We start from the raw sequence: 23061 nt of genomic DNA on the forward strand, positions 1-23061 counted from the left end.
TGTCAGCGTCTCTTCAAAGGCTCACCTTAGGGGTGCAGTCTTCTGGCCTCCGAGACTGAATTCATAGTGGTACCTTTATTTTGAAAGGCCCAAGTAACCTTTGCTTTGTCCAAGTAACCTTCTCCCACACTCAATACCAAAATCAGCTCAGATTTTTTTTTAATCTTGGCAACACTTAATGCCACTTCTTTGTTCATAGCATTTCATTTAGTTGTTTAAAAGTCTCCTGCAATATGTTATGTATATTTTACCGCAATTAAAAAAAAAAATCTCCTGAAAGTGTAGACTTTCACACTCTAGCATTTGTGAGACTAAAAGTAAACGTGTTCACCTAAGGTAAAATAATGAGTTGTTACTACACTACATATATTTTTTTAATTGAAATTTTTCCCCACAAAAGAAATAACACTACAAACATAGTTCATGTGTTAGCAAGATTCTGTTAGGCTTCAGATGTCCCTCAATAAAAGTTTTGTTTTTATACTTTGTTATAAATTAAATGAAGTAAATAATATGCTGTTACAAACAAGTTGCCTGAAGATAAGCATCTTATGGATATCGATATATCATTGTTTATTAAATCCTGGAGTATAGAGCAATTTCCAATGTGAAATCTCAGCTGGCTTTGCAGAAATTGACATATTGACCCTAAAATTCATATGGAAATTCAAAGGACTCAATAGCCAAAACATTTTTGGAGAATTCACATGTTCCAATTTCAATACTCACTACAAAGCTCCAGTAATCAAAACTGTGTGGTACTGGCATAAAAGACATATAAATCAATGGAATAGAACTAAGAATCCAGAAATAAATTCTCACCTTTATGGTCAATTGATTTCTCAAAAAGGATGCCAAGACCATTCAGTGGGGGAAAAATGGTCTCTTCAACAAATGGCGCTGAGACAACTGGATGTCCACGTGCAAAGAATGAAGTTGGACCCCTACCTCAACCATATACAAAAAGTAACCCAAAATAGATCAAAGATCTAAATGTAAGAGGTAAAACTATAAAACTCTTGAAAGAAAACAGAGGAGTAAATCTTCATGATCTGGATTTGGCAGTGGTTTCTCAGGTATGACACCAAAAACACAAGCAACAAAAAGAAAAGAATAAATTGAACTTAATCAAATTTTTAAAATATGTTTCTAAGGATTCCATCAAGAGAGTAAGAAGAGAACGTACAGAATAGGAGAAAATATTTGCAAGTTGTGTATCTGGTAAGGGGATTGTATCTAGAATATATAAAGAACTCTTACAATTCAATAATAAAAAGACCGCCTGATTTTAAAATGGGTAAAGGATCTGAATAGACATTTCTCCAAAGAGTTGTGCGAAAGGGCAGTGAACACGTAAAAAGATACTTAGCCTCATTAGTCATAGGGAAATGCAGATCAAAACCAGTGTGATACTACTACATACACACCAGGATGGCTCTAATCAGAAAGATAATAACAAATGTGGAGAACCTGGAACTCTCATATATTGCTGGTGGGAACGCATAACAGTGTGGCCACTTTGGAAAATTGACAGTTCCTCAAAAGGTTAAACATAGAGTTGCCATGTAACCCAACAGTTACACTCCAAGGTATATACCCAAGATAAATAAAAACACCTCCAAACAAAAACTTGTACACAGTTGTTTATAGCAGCATTATTCATAATAGCCAAAAACATGGAAACAACCCAGATGTCCATCAACAGATGAATGGATAAATACAATGTGATCTATGCGTATAAATGGAATGATATTCAGCTGTAAAAAGGAATTAAGTACATGCTACAACATGAATGAACCTTGGAAAAACACTATGCTAAGCAAAAGAAGCCAGACAGAAAAGACCACAATTGTATGATTCCATTTATATGAAATGTCAAGAATAGGCAAATCTACAGAAACAAAAAGTGGATCAGTGGTTGCCTAGGGCTAGGCGGGTGAGTTGGTGGGGGGGGGGGGGGCGATGGCTAATGGGTGCAGGGTTTCTTTGTAGGGTGATGAATTTTTCTAAAATTGTGATAATGGTCACTCTTGAGTATACTAAAAGTCATTCATTGTACACTTGAAATGGGTGAAATTTGTATGGTATATGACTATCTCATTAAACCTTTACAAAACAAAAATTTCCAACATGAACAATTACTTGGAGAACCTTTATCACTGCCTCACACTGTTTCATTCTTTTCTTCTTTCCCCTTAACTGTACTCCCCTCCTGTGTCTGGTGTGCCTGTTGTAGAGGACCTGAGCTCTTACGCTACCTCCATTTTCTCTGACAATCCATGTCATGATAAAAGTTCATTCAGCTTTCCAGTGAGGGGCTCCGATCCAGCGTCTGCTCTAAATGGATTTATTCTAGTTTTCCTAAGGCCAGAGAAGGATTTTTTTTTTTTCCCCTCCACCTTGAATTTGATATGTTCGTATTTGAGAGAATACTGAGCAAGGAAAGCTTTTTTCCAGCTTCAAGTATACAGCATGGGGATTAGAAAGATGGTGGGTTGAATATAAAGCTGTTCTAAGCCCAAAACACCAGGGAGGAGATTTGGGGCTTGTAGGAGGCTTCCTGCTCACAGAGAAGGTGAATGTGATGTCCAGTATTGCGTGAGTGTGAGTCCATTCAGTTGGCTTGGCATTTGAAATAGAAAGTAACTTAGGAAAATGAGCCGCTAGTAGAGGTCCAGTGGTGTCAAGGCCAGGACAGTCTTGGATTCCCCAGTCTTGACAGAGGGCCCTCATCCTCTGCTTTCACCCCCCCTCAGCTCCTACTTTCATATACGTCTCCTTTCCACCCCCTGTGTTTTCAGCCTCTCCCAGGGAAGGGCATGAAAACTCAGGCCGAGCTATAAACGACAGAGGAGACTTGGGCTGTTGTCCCTGAAAGGTCCCTGCTTAATGCATTCCCCAGGCCCATTCCTGGCCCGGTCCTTCCCAAGGCCGTTTCAGCCTCAGGAGCAGGCATGCTTGTGTCTTGCAAGGCAAGGGGGAGAGGTTAAACAGTTGGGTCACAAGGGACGTAGCCACATTGCCCTTCTTAGGACATAGGGTCTGACCACTTCCTGCAAAGCATGCAGTTAGCTAATGGGCCTCCCCTGCGTAGCCAGTGATAGCTCCTGGGCCTACTGTTTTTAAAATGTTAAGCTTGTTGAAAAATGGTAGCCCTAGATAAGGGGAAATTCTGGTGTGCTCTGGTCATTTGGATTTCCTAAAGATAGAGAAACTTTGCTACTTAGATGTGCAGCCTGTCCCATGGGTTCACCCAAGTAGCGGCCACAGATGAAAAATTTGCTAGAATGGAACTGTATGTAATGAGAGCTCTGGAACCACCCCCCACTCCCACCCCAATCCTTGTGTGCTGGGGGTGAAAGCTCAGAGCAGAGGAGGCCCTTTTACCTGGGGTGATTGGTTGTGTCCACCTCCCAGGAGACCAGGACATAGGCTCCCAACAGTTGTACTCGTCTCGGCCAACCAGTCACCCAAAACCTTGCCCTCTGCACACCCGGTACTCTGAAGTCCTAAAAGGCCATGATCCACTGAAAACTTGAAGGAGAAACTGCAAGCTTGCTCTCCATTTGCATTCAAATCAAAGTTTATGAAACTATGTTCCTGTTTTCAGTGTAGTAAAGCAAAAGAGTTTTTAAATTATCAGGGCCCCTTTGTGTTCCCTGGGACCACATCTTTCACACTGTCAGACCAAAAACAAAACAAAAACAAAAACCAAGAGCAGCAAATTACCCCTGCTACTTAGGCTTTTGTATGAAAACTGGTTTTAGGGACATTTTCTTTGTTCTTACTTTCTTTGGCCTGCAGTGGGGAATAAGTTCATTTTTCTTTTTCTTTGAAATTGAAAACTATATTTTTTAGAAAAAGAAATTCTTTCTGCCCAGCTCTGCACTGAAAACAGCTTGTAAAATACAGCTGTGTTTGTCACCCTGTTTGAGTCAGGGTTCCCCTACAGGCTGCTCTGAGCCCTCCACCCCCCCACCCCCACCCCCCACCGCAGGTGCTGAGCTGAGGGAGGCCTCAGGCACACTTGCTGACGCACTCCAGCAGCTCCATCCGGATGGCAATGCGGACGTGCCAGCCCAGCGGGATCAGCCGGATGAAGCGGGAAATGATGGGGGGCCGCAGGAGGTTCTGGACTGTGGAAGTTCGGTCTGAGTTTCCATAGAAGACCTAAAGAGAGAGGAAATCTTATCGCGATCACATCAGAGGACGGTAAAGGAAGAACAACTCTTATCTGAAGCTGGCCTAAACTTTTAAGTTTGAGAAATCTCAGCAACTGGTTAAGGCTCAGAGAATTGCACGTGCCCCCCCCCCCCCCGCCCTGCAAATCTGAACTTGCATGTTAGTCAGCACCTGTGTGCTCTAGGCATCTCCGAGTCACTCTGTGGGGACATCTAGAACTGCACCATCCAGTATGGAAGCATTAGCCACATGTGGCTCTTTAAATTTAAGCGAATTCAAATTAGGTAACAGTTTCCTTAGTCACACTAGTTGTGGTTCAAGTGCCCCATAGCTATGTGTAATTAGTGGCTTCCATATTGGACAGTGCAGATACTAACATTTCCATCATCACAGAATGTTCTATTGGATGGCACTGATAGAAAATGCCTCTTGATCCTTATCACCAATTTTGTGTTTTAATCCTTTGCCTTTTGACAAATTTTGAAAAGGACCACATCACACTTACAAAGAGGAATGTCCCTCTATTCCAAAGGTATCCAAAGTGGGGCTTGAGTAAAGCTCGAGTATGCTGGCCCTGAAGTTGTGAGCCAAAGCTTAAGTGTGTATCTATCTCTACATTGATACAAATGGCAAATAGACTTGGAAAACTGCTTTTAGAAAAGAAAGAGACATAAAAACAAGATTCTGACAGGGGGAATGCAGTACCCAAAGTAGAGAGAAAAAGGGCTTGCTTCGTGTTTTGGGGGGATGCAACATAGCATGATGCCGTGGCTGTTTGGCTACATTTCCAAAGAAATCATTCTTTGCAGTCTTTCTAGAGTCGCAAGGACACTGGAACATTTCATTTCTTTCTGGGACTATCTCCTAAAAAAAATCTGGCTGCTACATTGACCTCATCCATCTACAAAACAAGAAGGACCTCAGATGCCATGACCTTGCCCCTTTTCCCAGTAGCAACAGCCCACATCCCCTTCTCTCAGCTTTTTGCCCTTGAGCCTATTCAAGTCGGGACAGCTGCAGAGGGAGGATGGGATAGGCCCCTCCAGATTGCACAAGGGCCTGCGTAGAGTGCCTTTTTGCAAAAAACTGTCAAGGCCTTCGGAAATGCAGACAGGACTAGAAAAAGAATTCTCATTTCTTTTTGAAAAGCCAACTAACAAGAGCAAAAATGAAATAAAATGTGTAAGTATCAAGATGGTTTTTCTTACTGTACTCAATCAAACTCCTTGAAATCTCAACCCATGAATGTCTTGCTGTACAACTTGTCATCAGAGAGTACAAAGCCTTCTGATTTCCAGCCACACGTGTCTACTTAATCTGATTAAATGTCCAAATTAGCCTCAGAAGTCCTTACTCTCAGGCAAAAGGACAGTTAACATTTCCAAACAGCTAGTGAGTTTTTAATTCATTGCAAATATACATTATATATATATATATATATATATATATATATATAAAATAATGGTTATATATATATACTTAATTATGAGCCTACTGTGTTCGGTCTATGGTGAATAAGACTTGGGGCTGGGCCTTTAGAGGTTAGTAGGATATATAGTTATGCAAAGGCTTAAGTTCCTCTGTGTTTGCACTGCTGGAGTCATTTTAATCATTTACATAGCTCAGTGGCTAACTTGCTGGATTGTCCAAATCTTCCTAGAAGTGAGTCTCAGTAGTAAGGAGAGGCCATATCTACATAAATGGACAAGGGCCTAGCCACATCAATAATAGGTCAAGTCAGGCCCATGTAGCAAAGTGTTCAATGGCCCAGTGAGTTTGGAACAGTCCAAATGGCCAGTTTTGATTATTCAAGCAACTATAAACTGATCGGTGACTTCAGACAAGGATTTCTTCTGTACTCAACAGTGGTGTTCATTCACAAACAAACTGCTAGGCAGCCAAGATTCAGCAAGAAAAGACACCTGCCTTGTCGTCTGAGAGTAGACCATGTTGTGGGGAAGATCACAGATGACTTCCCTTGCCATGGAGTCAGTGGTCTGACAGGGTGGAAGCAGGAAGGAAGCCCCAGAGAGTGTGAGCTGAAGGTAGTTTGGGGTAAGCCAGACTTACCCGGTTGTTTCCTGTCTGGTCCTTATAGTAAATCCAGTTCAGGTTCTCATCCGTCCTGTACTGCACGCTGTACTTGGTCATCCACTCATCGATATCACAGCGCCCCTGGGTGAGGATCCCTGAAATCACCTTGACCTCCTTCAGATCTATCTGTAGCCACTGGCTGCTGTCCTGGTACTTGGAGAGCCAGGCACACCTGCCAGGGACACAGCAAATCACCAGGAGCCTTTCCCCATGAGCACCTCCAAAGAGCTGAGCGGCACTGCCCTTTGAGGGGTTACCAGCACCTGAAGAACCTCTGCAATGCTTGGGCAGTCTGAGCTGCGACCTGGTAAGCACCAAAAGACCTGTCTTCAAGAAGTATCCAGCCTCTGTTACACTTGTATCATTGTCTTTCTCCCTGCATCTCCACTGAGCAAAGAACAATGGCCAGATTCAACTGATTGGTCAAAGAAGTGCCTCTGCGTGTAGCTGAAACTACCTTTGAGGTGTGGTTGAACAGGTCTTTCTTCAAAACACGAAAATGCATGGTTATTACACCCGCCAGCCCCCTTCCGTTTTCATTAGTCTCTCCTGGTGTCTCTTTCTCCATGAGTCTTACCCTAATTTCACTCCCTTTATACATATCTGCATCTCCTTCAGGTGCTGTCATTCATAGCTTTCAGAGAGTATCTCCCATGTGCAGAACACTGAGCCAAGAGGCTCTGGAAGAGCTTTTGACAATTGTAAAGCAAACTAACCATTGAAGGAACTGGTTTGTTTTTTAGCTATATCCCTCCTGAATTGTGGAAACCTATAATTTCCCCTTCGAGGTTTTTATTTATTTTTTGCATATTAATTAGCTTCTTGGGACTCAGTCCTTGGCTGCCTTCTCTTCTAACTCCACACTTGCTCCTTGGGTGGCTCTTGAATTTTTAACTTCCATCCCAGACCTTTTCTCAACTCCAAAATCTGAGAATCAGTTGCTGTCTAGACAACTTCTAGATGCCTTACAGCATCCCAAATGAAACCTGTCCAAGAATGAACTCCTAATTATCTCCACCCCAGCTGCTCCTTCCAGTATCCATCTCTTGGAATGCTACCTCCATCCTCCTGGGTGTTCATGCCAGTGATCTGAGAGAGATCCTTGGCCCCTTCCTCTCTGTCACCTCAAACATCCAATCCATCTATTGAGTCCATCTCAAATTTTTTCAAATTCATTTACTTTTCTCCATTTCACTGGCACTGCTCTAGCCCATATCATCCTCAGTTCTTGCCTGGATGATTGCTACTTTACCTCTCTTCACTGGTCTCCCTGGGTTGCCTCCCCCTGCCCCCCCCCCCCCGCCCCACTAAACAGTTCCCCCCCACAGGAGCCAGATTTTTCTTAAAACACAAGTCGGACTGTAATACTCCCCAACTTCAAATCTTTCTCTGGCAGAGTCTGCTAATTGTCTCCCAATATCCTCTTCCCATTTTCCTTTAGTCATAGAACACCAAGTTTTATCTGGGCAAATGGTCACCCAGCAGAGTTCATATTTCCCAGTCTCCTTTGCAGCTAGGTGGGACATTCTGACCAAATTCTGATTAATGGGATGTGGGCAAAGTAGCCAATATGATTATGCTTGTATCCTTAAAAGTGTGTGCACCCTGCTCTTCTTTTCTCCCCACTGACTAGAAGGTAGATGTGATAGTGGAAGCGAGGGCAGCCATTTTGTGCCCCAAGATGGAAGCTTCATTTGAAGAATGACAGAACAAGGTAGAAAGAGTCTGGAACCCTGATACCATTAGCCATCATATCAACCCGACACTGCCTAATGAAACTTTTAGATGACCAAGAAATAAACCTCTATGTTATTTAAGTCCCCATACTTTGGGGCTCTTTGTTACAGCAGCACAAACTTGTATTCTAACTAATGCACATTCAAGGAACTCATTATGCCCAAAATAAGGACCATAATCCTTAACATGACTTCATGATCTGACTTCTGCCTGCCTCTCTAGCCTTATCTCCCTTGTGTCCTAACTTTGCTGACCTTCTTTACCATCCCATGCGTGCCCTTCAGGGAGCCTCCCAACTAAGGGCCTTTGCACCTGCTGTATTCTGTGCCTCCCCGACCCCCTCACCTGGACAACTGCAAGTCTCAGGTTAAATATCTTTTCCTTAGAAAGTCTTCCCTGGTACTTAAATGAATGAGGTCTTTCTTCTTTGTCTCCTGCAGAGCATTTAACACACTAAATGATCAGCTGTGTGATTATGTGCTCAGAGTCCCTCTGGCCCCCTAAACTGTGTGCTTCTAGAAGGCTGGGACCGCATCCACCTTGTCCACAGTCCTCAGCACATGGAAGGCACTCAATGAATATTTGTTGAATAAATAAATAAATGCATTCTGCCATTTGTTTATTACAGAGACGTGCATTTTTCAAATCACATGAAAAAAATTGCCTGAGTCATCTGCCCTGCTTACCCAAAGCCTTGACTGTTGAGCCGGGCCTTGTTAGCTGTCCATGAGGAATACCAGCCCACATACTGCTCCAGGTTGGAGCAGGTGATCTGGTCTGGTGTAACCTCTCCTGACTCAAACCCCAGGGGCTTATGATATGGGCATTCTGGAAAAGAAAAGGCAACATATATTAAAACACTCGTATCACATCGCAACACTCAACAAACACGACATGACTAAAATGACAAATCAAACCATCTCATTTGCACTTTGGAAGGTGGAGAATGTTTTGCTTTGCAGCGCAGTTCACGAAGGATCTTCAACCTACTCACTGCTCTTATGAGAAGAGAGTGAAGATGAAGTAAAAGGATTTCCATAGAGACTCACAACATTCATAAAAGCAGACAAAAGGGGCTCTATGGCAACCTGAGGTGGGGGGGGGCTGAGAAATACTTCACCTCCTCCACAAACTCAGACATTTAAAAAACCAAGAGGTTCACAGAGAAATATCATACTTAAATGCCATACTCTTTATTTTCTGCATGAACACAGTTTTAGCCATCCTGCATGATGACATCAGGGTCCCTACTTATCCCCAGGCAGCATAGGATGCTAATGATAGAAACAAAACAATGGTGAGAGGCAAGAAAGGCAATTATATATTGAGACTGATTTCTCACTTGTAAATTGCAGTTTTCTCACTAGTCTAATGGGAAAAAAAGGGCAGGGGGTGAAATGTGCCTGACTATTAAATGAGGTACAGTTGAAAGGAGCTTTTTTTTTCCAAATACGAATAGCCAAAGCTAGTTCTTAGATGTTAACCATTTGCTGCTTGTCATGTATTTCTTCTCGCATTTAGTGTTGGGTTACCTGGTCAAAAACTTTTGCCCAGCATCCATTCTCCCCTTCTTTTTGACAAAAGAGTCCTAATTTTGTTGGGCAGCAATGTAACCAGCTAAAAAAAACCCCAATCTTTCCGAGTCTCTGTTGTGGTTAGAAGTGACCACGATACAATTTGTGACCAGTGAGATATAAGATGATGTCTGCTGGGGATTTCTGATCAGTTTTTGCTCACCCTTTCTTCCTGTTGCCTAGAAGGAAAACCTGACGGCTAGCACAGAGGTAGCCATCTTGCACAATGAGGGTAAGGCCAAAAGAACTGCAGAGACCTCAGCCCTGATATCCTTACTACATGAGTCAAAACAAAAGTAATTTCATAAGCCACTACTTAGGGGGGATCTTTTCTAATCAAACGCAGGTTCTAGCTAAACTTCTATAGAAGACAAATGATAAACTTATACAAAGACATTCTTCCAGTTTTCTGATTGTGAACGATAAGTGTCAAGTAAGTTATTTTTTTTTCCATGTGTAAATCTGAGTTCAGTTTGAAGAGCTGAACGTATTTACTGGGGCATCATCGCCTCCCAACAGTAAGATGAGTGCTGAGGTCTTTCTGGAGCATAATTTTCAAAAGTCAGTAAGACAGAATGAAGCATGCGAAAGCTTGAATGCAATCCATCCTGAGACCAGAATGCCCGCACAGTAGTCATGCCCTGTCCTCAGAGGGCTGAAGACAGAAAGACAGCTTCAGGCCTCTGACCAGGGAGGCTTCACCACCTTTTTGCCCAGTGCACCAAAGGGAAGTGTCCAACCCCCACCAGTAGCTGCAGCTCAGTGGGGCTGGAGGTGAGGGGACTGTATTGGTAGTTTATCTAGTACCCAAGGCTTCAGGAACCTATTAAGAGAATGGGAATTCCATGGGCGCCTGGGTGGCTCAGTTGGTTAAGCGACTGCCTTCGGCTCAGGTCATGATCCCAGGGTCCTGGGATCGAGTCCCACATCGGGCTCCCTGCTCTGCGGGAAGCCTGCTTCTCCCTCTCCCACTCCCCCTGCTTGTGTTCCCTCTCTCGCTGTGTCTCTCTCTGTCAAATAAATAAATAAAAATCTTTAAAAAAAAAAAAAAAAAAAAGAGAATGGGAATTCCTGGGAGTGAGGACAGGAGTGCTTTATGGGCCGCTCGATCAGGCCTTGTGTGGTCAAATCATCAGGAGGGCTTGCTAAGGATGCAGTTTCCAGTATTCCACCCGTGGAGCAGCCTTATTTTTAACAAGCACACTTTCAAAGCGCACTTTGGAAACCTTGACCTGTCAGGGAAGGCCTTTGTTGGTTGGCAGATTCAGTGACCTACTGCCTGTGGCCTTGGGGCCTCCTCCCCTCCTCAATTCCCCTCTGACCTGGAAGACAAGCCCGTGCCCCCCAAAAGGAGGGACAAGGTCGCAGCACCAGAAAGCTGTGTTTCAGTGGGGCCCAAGGTTGTCACTTAAATTCTAACTGTGGATGTCTTTAAGGCCCCTCCATCCCGAACCTCCCCTTTCCTGCTCCGGGGCCGCCAGCTTGGAGGGCTGGAGCAGAGGGGAAGGAAAAGCCATCAGCCTGTTCCTGATTGCTTTATTCTTGGCATTTTGCTCTTTCTCTGTTTTCCCCTCACAACTCTTTTGCCATTTCTTTCCAATTAGCCCATCTAATAGTTAAGAGTGGGCTGGGAACCTACGGAGACCTAGCCAGCGGCAATGGCCTCGGAGGCCGGTGAGATCTAGACACGGGCCCTGCCCACACTCTCCAGGAAAGTGATGATCTTGCCGTCCCCATGGCCTCAGTTGCCATCTGGGAGTCAATGCCAGACTCTCAGGCCCCAAGCCTTAGCTAACCATTGTCCATTTTCCAGGTGAACGGTTCCATCTGGGTGACCCAAAAACCCCTCCCACCCACACATCCAAAACCGAGCCCTTCAGCATCCAAGCCCCAAGCCTGCCCCTGTCCAGTGCTCCTGTCTCAGGCATTGGTGCCTCTAGCTACCCAGCTGTCCACCCAGAAAGCTGGTGGTGTGGCCCAGGGCACAAAGCAAAGACTGTCTGACAGGTCTCTGCCTGGGCACCACCTGGGGAGTTACGGAAGTGCTAATGTTCAGGTCACCCTGCAGAGATGCTGATGTCATTGGTCTGGGGTAGGACCTGTCTAGGGGTAAAGCTGCAAGGGAGTGTAATGAGCAGCCAAGGTCAAGAATGCCTGCTTAGAGTCAATGTGAGCTGGGATTGGATCCCACTCTCTGTGTGAGCTCAAGCAAGCTGCTTAACCTCTCTGGATCTCAATTTCCTCATCTGTGAAATGGGCACAACAGTATGTGCCTCCATAATGTCCCTGGGATTACATGAAATAATGTTTGTAGAGTCTGTAGTGCCTGGCCAAGAGCAACAGATTAAATTGGTGTAATAGAAAAAAAAGATATATATGTGTGTGTGTAATAGGGTGAAGTTGTGGGAATATATTGATGTCTTCTTGAGTTTTTCATGTTTGTCTTTCTGGTGAAGACTCACCCGGGGAGGAAATGTAACTTCCCTCTACCGCGCTCTGTCCTGCCCCCATCATCCCCTGTACATCTCCCCAAGAAGGAGTCCAGCTTCATGTTTCTAAAGGTCTGCTCTTCTTGCGCCAGGAAGAATAAGCCCCACGCTCGTGTTTGTGTGTGCGTGTGTTCGTGTGTGTGAGATTCAGGAGAGGAAAAGGCTGTTGACAGCATAGCATCTCTCAGGTTTATGAATTTGGAAGGTCTAGGCCTCAACAGAAATTAGCTGATGGTGCTAGAGGAGGTGACTGGAGATTCTGGACTTTGGCCTTTGTGGGGGAAAGGGGGGTGCTCATGGAGGGACCTGAGCTCAGTGGGGACATGCTTCCTCTGAGAGGGCTGGACCACGGATAGGGTCAGGGAGACCCCCTCAGGAAACCCGGGAAGGTCCGTGGGACTGAGCTGAGCTTGGTTCAGAGGGAGAAGAGCCACCACCAAGGTGTCCACCTTCAGGTGGGGTTGTGGGCCAGGCAGAGAGTCTGCCACCTAGCCTGAGCCTAAGCCCTGCCCCCAAGCAGCCCTTGCAAGCCCATGGGGGCTTCATGTAGTCCAAGGAGAGAGGAAGGACCTTTAACAAGCCTGTCTTTAGACTCCTCACAGGCCATGACAAAGGAGGCCTCAAGCTGGAGTTATTTAAACTTGGAAAAATAGGAAATGTGATATTTCTCATGTTGTGTGCTGTGGAGTAAACTGCAGTCAAGTTATGTTATTTTTCCTGACTCCTCCTTTCCCCTCTTTCTCCTCTCCTCCTCCTTCCGTGGTCCTGGCTGAGCTCCCTTTTGGTCCTCATACAGGCCTGGAGGCCTTCCAGTGAGGCTGCTCCCTCTGCCTGTGACACTCCTGTCCCCTCTCCTCCTCTTTCACCTGGCCAACTCTACTCATGCTTAAGATCTCAGCCCTCTTCCCCTTCCTGCCCTGAGCTGAGTAAGGGACCCCAGCTGCTGCCTCCCCAGGCACCCTGTTCCTGTTACTTATTCCCTGTCCTTGTGATAATTTAATTGCCAGCTCCCTGGTCTGTCTGGCTCACCATTCTAGCCTCTGAGCTGAGCAGAACGCCTGCACGTGCTAGGCACTCGATAGTTATTGACTGGATGCTGAATGAAGGGATCAACAAAGATTATCACCCATCTTGGGGGGCCGCTAGGAGTAAGCAGAGAAAACAGCAGAAACAGGAAGCAGAAAGCTCAGGGAGGAGACAGAGGTTGCCCAGCCCAGGGAACACCCACCGCCCTGAGCAAAAAGAAACTGTCACTTGAGCATAAACTAGGATTAAGCGACACAAATAACATTGCTGGAGGAATTAAGGGGCTCGCCATCAGATTTACACGGAATATGGCCTTCGCACGTTTTCAGCCCGATGGAAGTTAGTGTAGCTATAAAGCCTGTTTTTACCCTCATCTTAAGGAGAAAAAGAATGTTTCTACATTCATTTTAAGGAAAAACCTACGTCTTCTGAGCGAGTGATGCTTTGCTCATTCCATGGATAAAGGCATAGTCATAATGTGCTGCTAATCCAGACTATACTTAACATACTAGCCTTTCTCATTCAGTAGCTGATTTCTCGGCTGGTAGGCATGAAGGCCAGACAGGCTTCTAAAGAACGTTAACCTAGAGAAGCACAAGGAGAGCTGAGGGACGTTCTTGACAAGAGAGAGGTGAATATTAATATGCAGGTGTATGAGACTTGAACCGATATGGCCATGTAGTAGAATCTAGAATAATGTTTATAGAACAGAGTAGAAACTCGAAAATAATATAGGAATATAAGATCTAGAATAAAAGGAAAGCAGTAACGAATCATTGGATTTCTTATATTTTGATACTTGCTTACACTGTTTCCCCCTCGGAGTGCCAAGGTAATCTTAGCTCGACTGCGAAGACGGACCCTTTAGTAATTTTAGTAATTTTCATAACGTTAAGCCGAAGTCAGTCACCTTCTTCTTCGTGGGTGGGGACACTGGACAATAACAGCCAGTGTGCCCCTGGGAGCGCCTCCTGGCAGCTCCGAGTGACGCTCCCTCCTGTCCTTCTGTACTTTCTAGGCTCTTCTTCCCTCCTAAGGCGGGCTCTGGTGGAAGCGCGGAATCTCAGGGTCCAGAGATACCAAGCAACATTCTTAACATTCCACTGAGGATCTGAGGCACTGATGGGCAAGTGACTTCTGGAACATTGTGGCTAGTCCTACTGCCCTGAATCATCTCTTTCGTGGAAAAACCCATTAACACCAACAAACCAACTCTTACACACTTAGGTTGCATTTTTTCCTTCCTGGAAATATCTGTGCTATTAAAAAATAAAACAAAAGCAAAAACCAACCCAAAAAATGGTGGGGAGAGGGGAATGCTTAAGCTAAAAGAATTTCTGATTTCAGAACTTCAAGTTCCCGGCAGGTGTGTGGGGAGAGAGCTTGGGGGACCCGGGTCGACTTCACGTTTCTCAAACAGCCCTCCTCAGCCTCACAGTTGATTGGGTCAATGAAGCCCATCTGCAGAAATAATCTCTTTTTAAGTTGCTTGCAGAAAGAACTTCGAGTGGAGTTCCAGTCGGTCTTCAGGTCTCTGCTGAAGAGAACATTTATTGCCACCGCATGGGAAACTCCTTCGGGCTGGAGCTAATGCCTTCATTTTCATCTTCCTGTCGGCGCCTAGCATATAATAGGCACCTGATGACAAAGGGTGGAATTGAATTTTAAGTGGGTTATTAAGGAGGGTGCTTCCATATTGACTGGGCAGGGCACACCAGTATAGAGTGGTTGCAGGAGCTCCCGCCGGGGCCCACAGTGGGGGGGACGTCCGGTAGAAGCCCACCAAACTCAATGGCACTTAGTGCTTTCCTCGCCGCCGGGACCCCTCTGCGCTCGCCAACAGACTTAGCTCACAGACCACTCCTACCCCTTTAGTAAACAGGAAAACGGAGCCAGTAAAGGCCCTGCCTCCCCTGCAATTTGCTATTTTAATGCAAATTTAATGAAATAAGAGAAGCTCACACATGTACACATACTGTGTCTAGCGGAGCTATTATTAGGCGATTATGTAAAGTGAATGACTTGGCAGGCACCATCATAACCCTGGAGAGGGGTGACAAAGACAGTTTCACGCAAAAGAGGCTCTGAGCCATGGAAAGGACTGAGCGCTGCAGTACTTGCTGGGCCCCCAAGCCCCTGAAAGTCCGAATGTGAGCTCTCAGGAGGCGCGAGGAAAAGGAGCTGACCTTTATTAAGCTACAGTTTGCTGGGTACAACACAAGACGCTTTTCATGCCTCCTCCCACTGATTCCTCATAACAACTCCTTAGAGCAGGGGTCAGCAAACTGTGGCCCTTGGGTCAAATGTGGCTCGCCACCTGTTTTTGTAAATAAAGTTTTATTGGCACACAGCCGTGCTCTATGGCCGTGTGTCAACGTCTATGGCTCCTTTCGCCCTACAGCGGCAGAATTGAGGAGCTGAGCCCCTTTGACCTGCAAAGCCATAAATATTTAGCATCTGGTCCTTTACAGACCAAGTTTGCTGGCACGAACCTTACAGGAAGACATTCAGAGTAGCCAGGAAGGTCTATGTTATGCTGCAGAACAAATTGTCTTGGAAATTTCAGAGGCTTAACGCAACCAAAGTTTTTTGCTCAGGTGACTTGTCCATTATAAGTTGGCAGGGGTTTCTGCTCCATTTCATCTCCTGGGACCCACACTGAAGGAGAAACCACTTTCTCAAGGAGGGAAGGGAGAGCCAGAGAGCTGAGTACCAGCCCTGAAATGCTCATTTGGGAAGAGACACTGCTCACTTTGGCTGGAACTGCTCATATGGTGCCACCTGACTACAGGGGGGCTGGGATGTGGGGAAGCACACGGTTGTTTGGTGAGCAATAAACCCTCAGGCACAGTACAATTACCTCCATTTGACAGAAAAAGACCAAAGTGGGAGTCCCAGAGTTAAGAAATGAGGCAGCCAGGGTTCCACCTCTGGTCTTTCTGGCTCAAAAGCCTGTGCTTTTCTCAAATGCCCCACCTCCTACCATTGATTTCTTCTCATAAATTCCATGAGTCTGTTTCACTGAAAATAGGTTCCGGCTCATCGTCTCACGTAGGCCAAGGAGAGATGCAAGAAGCTGTTTCGAAACGACATCAGTGTGGTATGTTGAACAGTGCCCGTTGTGTGATTTGAAGCTCAGAGGCCAACTGTGTGTCCCGGGGGCCGGGAGGGGGGCTGTTAATTCAGCCAGGTTGAAGGGAAGAGGAGAAACGGTGTTCCTAAGGACACCCCAAGGATCTGGTGCCCTAAGGAGAGGGGACACTCACCTGGTATGCAGTCTAAGGAGGTGGCACCAGCAGACCAGAGGGCATTGGCACCTCCTTGGCAATCACATTTGCAGGCTTTCTGGTACCAGGGGTCCTCACCCTCATCCTGCGGGAAGCCAGAGGGGCAGGAGGGTCAGTCACAGTCAAAGGCAACTCTGGCCAGAGCCCCTGGGAAAAGTTTGTGTTCAAAAGCCTTGCTCATGGGCGCCTGGGTGGCTCAGTCGGTTGAGCGTCTGCCTTCAGCTCACGTTGTGATCCTGGGGTCCTGGGATCAAGTCCCGCATTGGGCTCTCTGCTCTGCAGGGAGTCTGCTTCTCCCTCTCCCTCTGCCCCCCCCCCCCGCTTGTGCTCTCTCTCTCTGTCAAATAAATAAATAAAATCTTAAAAAACAAAAAACAGGGGCATCTGGGTGGCTCAGTCGTTAAGCATCTGCCTTCGGCTCAGGTCATGGTCCCGGGGTCCTGGCATCGAGCCCCAGATCAGGCTCCCTGCTCTGCGGAAAGCCTGCTTCTCCCTCCCCCACTCTCCCTGCTTGTGTTCCCTCTGTCTGTCTGTCTCTCTCTTTCTGTCAAATAAATAAATAAAAATCTTTAAAAACAAAAACAAAAACCCTAGATTATTATTTCAGCCTTAACACACACGCTTGCCACTCATCTTTGAGTCCAGATTAATAAACGTCCACCACTGTGGGTGAACAGACACATCCAGGCAGGGAGCACTGTTTGCCCCATTGTAGTTATCTTCAGGGTCTGGGGCAGCCCCAGTCCAAGGTCAGGCTCCTCACTTCCCCTGGAAGTCCCTTTTAGGGATCCAGTTTTAAAAGGTAATGGAGGGGCACCTGGGTGGCTCAGTCTGTTAAGCGTCTGCTTTTGGCTCAGATCCTGATCCCAGGGTCCCGAGATGGAGCCCCGAGTTGGGCTCCCTGCTCAGTGGGGAGCTTGCTTCTCTTTCTCCCTCTGCCTGCCTTTCTGCCTACTTATGCTCTGGCGCTCTCTGTCAAATAAATAAAATCTTAAAAAAAAAAAAAAAGGTAATGGATTCAAGATTACATCACCTATACTAAGGCCCGGTTTCCTTACATTCTCTCATTAAAACACCGGTCTTGAACTTGCCCGGAGAGAATATGCCATTGCCGCCACCAGAATAAAATATCTTTAAAAAATACCTTTTTTTTAAAAAGTGATAATCCTACACATTATCTTGAGCTAGGAAAATCTTCAAAAACAGCTTTCTTACTGTAACATACCTCAGTAGACGATAATCCCAGTATGGCTAAGCAAAAGGACAAGAGAGGGAAAAAAATCAAGTTAAAAAAAGAAAGAGAAATTCAACAAAATTATTCGTTCCATGGAAAAGTGAAATAAAAATAGTCACATAAAAGTCAACAAAGCCCCTTCTGGAAGAAGTCAAACTAAGTAAATATCTGCCAGGAATAACATCCACAGATGCTGAGAAACTAGGGACAGTAAAAGTAAACAGACAAGGATAATAATTATTATTATTTTAAATTGAACTCTCCCCCCAAAGTGTGGCTCTAACTCACGACCCCAAGAAGAGTCACATCCTCTACTTACTTAGCCAGCCAGATGTTCGTATTATTTTTGTTCTTTATAGAATTTTGGAAAATACATTAATGTAGCAAAGAGGGAAAAAAATGCACCTGTATTTCTTATCACCAAAGGCAACACTGTTAACATTTTCATATAAATCTTTCCAGTCTTTTTTTCTATGTGTATTTTTTAAAACATATTTGAGAACCTACTACCTAAACAATGCTTACAATTTACATTTAAATTATGCTTACAATTGTTACATTTGACATTAACAGTGCTAGCTTTTCCCTTTACTTATTAACCCTTCATCATCATCATCATCATCATCAACATCCCTGGTGTCTGCCAAATGTGCTATTCAGAAGCTGATTCCTAGCCTTCTCCTCCTGCCCCCAGTGACACACTTAGGTTATTTAGGATTGCCACATTGTTCAGAAAATCTTTTTAAGGTTTGTTTATGATGTACAGGAAATATCAAACCACAAAGTACAAAGTACAAATACTGTATAATTAATGTGGGAAAACTAAGTGTGCAAAATTTAACATAAAACTAACATCTGAGGGGCGTCTGGGTGGCTCGGTCGCTAAGCGTCTGCCTTTGGCTCAGGTCATGATCCCAGGGTCCTGGGATCGAGCCCCGCATCGGGCTCCCTGCTCCGCGGGAGGCCTGCTTCTCCCTCTCCCGCTCCCCCTGCTTGTGTTCCCTCTCTCACTGTGTCTCTCTCTGTCAAATAAATAAATAAAATCTTTAAAAAAAATAAAAAATAAAAATAAATAAATAAAATAAAATATTAAAAAAAACAAAACTAACATCTGAACTATCTTTATAGAAGTATGAATAAAGAGAATGAATGCACAATTTATTTTTTTAACAGTTTTTATTTAAATTCAATTAATTAACATATAACATATTGTTGGTTTCAGAAGTAGAGGTCAGTGATTCATCAGTCTTTTTTTTTTTTTTTTTCAATTCCTCAGTCACACCAGCCACATTTCAAGTGCTTCCTGGCCACATGTGGCTAGGGGCTGATGTACTGCCCAGGTACAGAACATTTTATTAATAGCAGAAGGTTCCATTAGACAGTCCTTGCTAGTTTAAAGCACCAGAGCTCCATTTCCCATTTTCAACCAAACGGAAACCTTCATTTCTTTTCCGATTATAAAAGCAACACATACCTATTCTAAAAATCTTGAACAAAACTTGAGAGTAGGCAATAGGAAATAAAAGTCCCTCCTTAACCATTTTTCCTATCTAAAAGTTGAACATGATGCCCACGAAAAAAACCTTTCAGGTTGTTTTAGAGAGTGAAGGAATGGTCTCATCTTTTGTGTCACAATTATAAAAGCTATCTTTTTCAAATTGTGCCTTCATTTAAATACTACATATTTACCTATTCTGCAAACCACTTTTTAATGTCCAATGTGAGCCTGGCACCACATCAGGGCCTGGGCTTTCTGAAATGGAAGCCTCGCTCTTTGCCCGCAAGGGGCTGGAGGGCCCAGGAGAAGACAGGCCCCTGGATGATGCATGTGGTGAGTATTAGGCCAGGTTATGCATAGGCTGCTGTGGGAGTCCAGGGGAGCATATCTTTTAGTCAGAGCACTTCAGGGCTACCCCTCACCTGTAGTCACCAAACTTCTGTCTCCCCTGAGCCCTTGTTCACGGGTTATTCATTCCAGAGATTCCCTGGTCTGCCTGTTAAGGGCAGAATCGATCCTCTCAGGTCTCGACGAAGGTTAGGAGTGCCATCTTGGAGGCCAAGTCCTGTGCTGGCAAAAGAAGTTACTGACTTCTTATTTTCACATCCAATGGACTCTTCCCAACACTGACCTTATGTCTTCATGCTCCAACATGCTCTCAGTCCCTCCCATCTTCCTTTAGCTTCCATCCCACTGTTCACCTGATTCTCCCATCACTCTGAATATCCTCTCAGGCTCCCTTGATAGCTCTGCTTCTTCTACCCACCTCATAAAGCTTCCTAAGCCCAAAAGTCCAACACTTGCTTTGAGTGGTTTACCAGGTATCTCCCCATAGATGTCTCTTACTATCCAAAATTGGACCCAACCAAGTCCTGACACAGTCATGGAGCAACCTGAACTCTCATATGTTGCTGGTGGGGATGTAAGTCAGTCTAGCTTCTCTGAAAAACTATTTGGCAGCTTACACTAAGGTGGAACATATATGTGCCCTATGAACCAGGAATTCTACTCGTAAGTAGCTACCCACCAGAAATGCATACATATGTTCTCCAACTGACAAAAACATGTGCTAGATTACCCTCAGCAGCAGTATTTGTATTAACCCCAAACTGGAAGCACTCATATGCCTGTCAAGGGCAGAATGGGTAGGGGCACCTGTGGCTCAGTTGGTTAAGTGTCAGACTCTTGATTTTGGCTCAGGTGGTGATCTCTGTGTCGTGAGACTGAGCCCCGCATCGGGCTCCGTGCTGGGCGTGGAGCCTGCTTCGGATTCTCTCTCTCCCTCTCCCTCTGCCCTTTCCACATGCCCCCTTTCTCTCTCTCCCTCTCTAAAAAAAACCAAAAAAAAAAAAAAGAGTAGAATGGGTACAGGTGGCAACTTCCCACCAGCGGAACACTAAACTGCAGTGAAAATGGATGACCTGCAACTCCATGCCACAATACGGCCGCATCTCACAAACACTGCTGAGTGGAAAGTCAGATGCTAGAGTGGACACACCATATGAATCCATTCGAAATGTACAGAAGCAGGCAAAAGTAATCCATGCCATTAGACTCTAGGGTCCTGGTCACATCTGGAGCAGGGAGCGGCCGGGGAGGCTATCTGGGGGGCTGGTGATATTCTGTTACTTGATTGGAGTGCTGGTTATGTGGGTGTGTTCAGTAGTGAAAATTCACTGAGCTATACACTTACCTGTACTTTTCTGTATGTATGTTGTACTTCAATAGAAAGTTTTTTAAAAATAGAACTCATTGCATCCTTCCTCCAATTGTTCTTCTCCTTTGTTTCTCATCTTACTGAATGGCTTCACCATCCATTTAGCACCCCATCTAGAGACTTGGGGCTTGTCCTAGTCACCTTTTTTCCCTAAACCCCCATATCCAGTGTCAAGCAGGGGCCTTTTTCCTCTCCACGCACCCCCCCGTCACTTCCTGTGTTAGGCCCCCACTCTTCCTGCTCCCATACTCTCCCTGCTGAAGGGAGAACTTGCCTCATCCACCCTTCATGCTGCCGATGGAATGGAATGCATACCTGATTGCGGCACTTTCTTGCTGCAAAACCTTTGCTGGGTCCTCATTGCAAGGCTCCAGGTTCCATCTCTCACTTATTAGTTACATGGCCACATCTCTCCATTTCCTCATCCCTAAAATGGGTATGATCATCATGTGTCTTTCAAGGGGCCGCCATGATCTATCTCCTGCCTGCTTCCCCAAATGTATCTTTTGCACGCTCTACTAGCTGCAAGTCATCGCGGGTGCCAGGCTGTTTCATGCCTCCGGGCATGTCTGTCTGGTTTCGTGGCTTTAAAGGCTCTCATCTTCCAACTTTTCTGCCTGCCGACCCCCTTCCCTGTGCAGGGGACTTCTTCTGTCCCCCCGCCCCCGTGTACAACTCACCACTTGCTCTGGCTTGTGTCCTGCCTCTCTCTTAGGCACAGGTTTATCTAAGCACTTGTACACTTAGAGAAATTGATATAAAAAACATGCCTGGGGCGCCTGGGTGGCTCAGTCGGTTGAGCGACTGCCTTCGGCTCAGGTCATGATCCTGGAGTCCCGGGATCGAGCCCCGCATCGGGCTCCCTGCTCGGCAGGGATTCTGCTTCTCCCTCTGGCCCTCCCCCCCTCTCATGTGCTCTCTCTTTCTCTCTCAAATAAATAAATAAAATCTTAAAAAAAAAAAAAATGCCTGAAATTGACTGGTCCCAAAGCATTTATTCTTTAAGTAATATTCATTATCTACTATATTCCAGGCCCAGCTTTGGGTGCTGGGGGATATAGCAGTTAACAAAATAGGAGAAGGGAGGCGCCTGGGTGACTCAGTCCATTAAGCGTCTGCCTTCGGCTCAGGTCATGATCCCAGGGTCCTGGGATCGAGCTCTGCATCGGGCTCCCTGCTCAGTGGGAGCCTGCTTCTCCCTCTCCCCACTCCCCCTGTTTGTACTCTCTCTCTCTGTGTCAGATAAATAAATAAAATCTTAAAAAACAAAATAGGATGTACATCATAGGGTGTATATAGTCTAGGCTGGGGGTGTTGAGGGCTAATGAATGAATGAATAAAATATCCTGCAGTGAGAAGGTGATATTGGAGCAAAGACCTGAAAGAGGAGGGAGACCTGTGAGCAAAGCACTCTGGGCAGAGGGAATAGCAAGTGTAAAGACCCTGAGGTGGGTGGCTCCTGGGTGGGTACTTGGTGTGCCCTAGACAGAGCGAGGAGACTCTGGGGCTGGAGCCGATGAGTAAAAGAGTTTTAGGAGATGAAGGGGCAAAGTGGGCGCGGGGGCGGGGGGTAGGTATGGGAGGCAATCCGTGCCAGGCCTTGTGGGCACGTGAGGACTTTGGCATTTAGCGGGAGTAGGTCCTTGCAGGGGTTCGAGGAGAGGAGGGCCAAGACAGATCGGGGCTTGTAAGGTCCCTCTGGCTGCTGGGTGTAGACTGGATTGCCTGGGGCAAGCTGGAAGCAGAGAGCCCAGTGGGGTGAGCACAGACATGGGGTCGGGAGCCTATGGTGGCTTGGCCCAGCTGGTGGCAGTGGAGGGGAGGAGAATGGCTGGATTCTGGCCGGCTGTGGAAGGTAGCCAACAGTTACTTGCTGACAGGTGACAGGGGTGTGAGAGAGAGAGAGGCTCAGGGCCTGAGGGGCCGGGAGGAGAGAGCTGCCAATTCCTGGGGGAGGGGAAGGTTCCCGGAGGAACAGGGACTGTGGGGGATGGAGTGAAGATAGTCCCCCGGAGAGGCCTGCGGGACACGCAAGCGCCGAGGTGGAGTGGGCTCTGGGCTGGCAGCTCCTGGAGCTCAGGGGAAAGCCCAGCCCGGCTGGACACTGCCCTGCGCTCCTGGCAGGGGGTGTGACGCGAACCCGGCGCCCCCGTCGCGCAGCTGCCCCCCAGGAACCGCCAAGCAGAGGCGCGCACGAGTGGCATTGACTTGATTTGGGGGTTG

The 23061-nt window shown here is 46.0% G+C and overlaps 1 protein-coding gene across 1 annotated transcript; it reads right to left on the reverse strand.

Moving 5' to 3' along the window:
• Positions 1-4017: 4017 nt before the first annotated feature.
• Positions 4018-21199, reverse strand: RS1 (retinoschisin 1). The gene is made up of 6 exons (XM_045872849.1): positions 21154-21199; positions 17615-17640; positions 16369-16474; positions 8700-8841; positions 6253-6448; positions 4018-4170 (listed from the first exon to the last, which is right to left on the reverse strand). The coding sequence occupies exons 1-6, from the start codon at positions 21197-21199 to the stop codon at positions 4018-4020; spliced, it is 669 nt and encodes a 222-aa protein (XP_045728805.1).
• Positions 21200-23061: the final 1862 nt, after the last annotated feature.

This window comes from Mirounga angustirostris, unplaced genomic scaffold (genome assembly GCF_029215605.1).
Source record: "Mirounga angustirostris isolate CCGP_5_RB_7025 unplaced genomic scaffold, mMirAng1.0.hap1 SCAF_11, whole genome shotgun sequence".
NCBI classification, from domain to species: domain Eukaryota; kingdom Metazoa; phylum Chordata; class Mammalia; order Carnivora; family Phocidae; genus Mirounga; species Mirounga angustirostris.

What these genes read in the sequence shown, in the direction of transcription:
- RS1 (XM_045872849.1), bottom strand. Translation starts at nt 21,199, where the DNA reads ATGAGGACCCAGCAAAGGTTTTGCAGCAAGAAAGTGCCGCAATCAG. An exon ending in CTCCTTAGACTGCATACCAG is followed by an intron (nt 8,842 to 16,368) that starts GTGAGTGTCCCC and finishes TTTCTTTTCCAG; the next exon opens with AATGCCCATATCATAAGCCC. An exon ending in CTCAACAGTCAAGGCTTTGG is followed by an intron (nt 6,449 to 8,699) that starts GTAAGCAGGGCA and finishes TGTCCCTGGCAG; the next exon opens with GTGTGCCTGGCTCTCCAAGT.